The sequence below is a fragment of the Nestor notabilis genome, unplaced genomic scaffold, assembly GCF_000696875.1.
Source record: "Nestor notabilis isolate BGI_N333 unplaced genomic scaffold, ASM69687v1 scaffold27650, whole genome shotgun sequence".
NCBI classification, from domain to species: Eukaryota; Metazoa; Chordata; class Aves; order Psittaciformes; family Psittacidae; genus Nestor; species Nestor notabilis.
The window spans coordinates 1-2,420 of NW_009910124.1; the positions used below are offsets into that span (position 1 = coordinate 1).

General features: G+C 60.3%; 1 protein-coding gene across 1 annotated transcript; it reads right to left on the reverse strand.

Moving 5' to 3' along the window:
* Window positions 1-5: 5 nt before the first annotated feature.
* Window positions 6-2,337, reverse strand: ENG (endoglin; the record flags this gene model as incomplete). Its single annotated transcript, XM_010024525.1, has 7 exons — window positions 6-26; window positions 385-429; window positions 717-854; window positions 1,291-1,433; window positions 1,521-1,695; window positions 1,900-2,032; window positions 2,181-2,337. Coding segments are annotated over 7 exons (812 nt in total), but the record flags the coding sequence as incomplete, so codon positions are not given.
* Window positions 2,338-2,420: the final 83 nt, after the last annotated feature.

The window sequence follows — 2,420 nt, forward strand, 5'->3', positions numbered from 1 at the left end:
CGTGGGATCTTGCACTGGAAGGCTACCTGCATGGGGATATGGTGTTGGGGTCACCCCACAGCGCCCAGCCCCCAGCCGGTGCCACTGGCACTGTTATCTCACGATGAGATATCTTAGAATAGCATAGATTATCATATGATGTCCCCATAGATATCATAGAATCAACCAGGTTGGAAAAGACCTTTAAAGATCAAGTCCAACCTTCACCCCAGGACTACCAAGGCCACCACTAACCCACGTCACTGAGGGCCTCATCTACTTGGTTTTTGAACACTTCCAGGCATGGTGGGTGATTCCACCACTGCCCTGGTTATCCTGTTCCAGTGCCTGATGAGGGGACAAGGGGTCCAGCCCCACGCACCCATTGGGAAACCCAGCTCTTACCCGCACGCTCCGGGGCACAGCGCCCTTGGCCAGGTTGAGGATGAGCTGTGAGAAGGGGAGGAAGGTTGGGTCAGCCAAGTGGTCCTCATTGCCAGGGTCTGCTGCCCCCAGTGGGATGGGTCCCACCGTAGGATGGGATGTTATGGTATGGGATGGGTCCCACCATGGTGTGGTGTGGTATGGAATGGAATGGGATGGGATCCCACCCGCGCTCCCCCATCTCCACCAGCATGCAGTTGCAGTGCCAGGGCTCAGTCCTGGGCTGCAGTGGGATGTTTCCAGCCATGCAAAAGCAATGAGGACCCAGTGGAGGTGCCAACTCCCCCCCCCACCTCGTTCTTGGCGTGCTCCCAGCCCTCCAGCGAGGTGCCGCAGTGGCTCAGGGGGGTTCTCAGCATGAAGTGGGTGGCGTTCTTCTCTGCCTGGCAGCTGATGTCCCGCAGGGTGATGTTCACCACGTCCTTGATGGGCTGCAGAGAAGCACCCAGCGGTCACCCCCATCCCAGGACAGTGCACCCGGAGCAGGCCCAGCACCAGCACCCAGCGCCTGAGCCAACAGCACCCGAGCTCAGCCCCAGCGCTGGGGATGGAGACCCCCAAAGACTCTCACCCCAGTGAGCTTCCTAATGAGAGCAGAGCCTGTGTCAGCACCGCATGACCACGGGGGGGGGTGACACGGGGAGCGTGTGAGCACGAACTGATATTCACATTCACTCTCACACTCACATTCACTCACACGTGTGAGAGGGAGCTTGAGTGTGAGAGCAAATGTGAGTGTGCAAGACAATGGTGTCAGCCCTAGGGACGAAGGTGCCAGCCCTTGTCAATGGTGCCAGCACCCAGAGCAGTCTGTGACCCCCCCGGGCAATACTGGAGGTGTCTGGGACCCCCCCCATCACCCCTCACCTCCAGGTGGGACCTGGCGATGACGATCTCCATGGTTTCATCCGTGCACTTCCATGGCTGGAGCATCAGCAGCAGCAGATGGGGCAGTGAGTATATGGTGGGGAACGGGGCTGTGGGTGTCACGGGCACCCTCCTGACTGCCTCTGCACCATGGGGAGACGTGGGGCTAAGTGGGGGCAGTGGGACACCCCCATCCTGCCCCGCTATGGGGTGCCCCCATGGGGCCTCACCGTGCTCCTGGATCTCCAGGCTGACGCGGGTGCTGGCAGGGATGGTGGAGTAGGAGGCGATGATGCTGTAGTTCTTCTCGAAGGCTTTGGCAATGAGGCCCCGCTCCGAGTCGGGCAGGAGCTCCCCAGGGAGCATTATCGAGGAGATGGGAGCGATCTTGTAGCTCCCAGAGACCTAAGGACATCACGAAGGATGCTGAGCAGGGATGGGGGTGGTTGGCGATGCTCAAAGCAGGGACAGCTTCTGTGTTCATCCCCATTAGAATGGCTTGCAAGGGGGCTGCCACCTCCCTATACCCAATGTCCCCAGTGCCACCCTCCCTGTGCCATTGGCATCTCTTGCTGAGGACACACACACACACGTCCCTCTCGGCCCTACCAGGAACTGGATGTGGCAGTTGTTGACGGAGAGGGACCAGGTGACGTTGGCCCGGCTCTGCAGGATGAGGATCTGGTTGCTCACGGCTCTTTCAGGACAGCTCAGGGACAAGTTCACCTCCGTGATGGGGAAGCTGCGAAACCACAAGATTCCCCCCTCCAGCATCAGCATTCCACACCGGGATGAAGGGGCTTTGTCTATGAGCCACCCTCCCCCCTTCCCAAGCATCTCCAAGCATCTCCCGCCCTTCCTGCCACCCCGGGGGTCCCCCTGGGCAGTACCTGGGCTCGGGCTGCAGACGGACGATGTGGGCAGCCCTGGTGCTCTGTGTGTCCCCACGGGAGCAGCCCTTCATCCCATGGAAGAACACCTCGGTCTCGAGGTGCAGCGTGGCATCAAAGTGCTCCTGGGGGATGCAGTCTGGGGGGCTGCTGGGGTCTGCGGAGGCAAAGGGGGGAGTCACCAAACAGGGCTATAGGTTGGGGGACCAGGGCATTGCTCTCCAGAGCATCTGCTTCAGG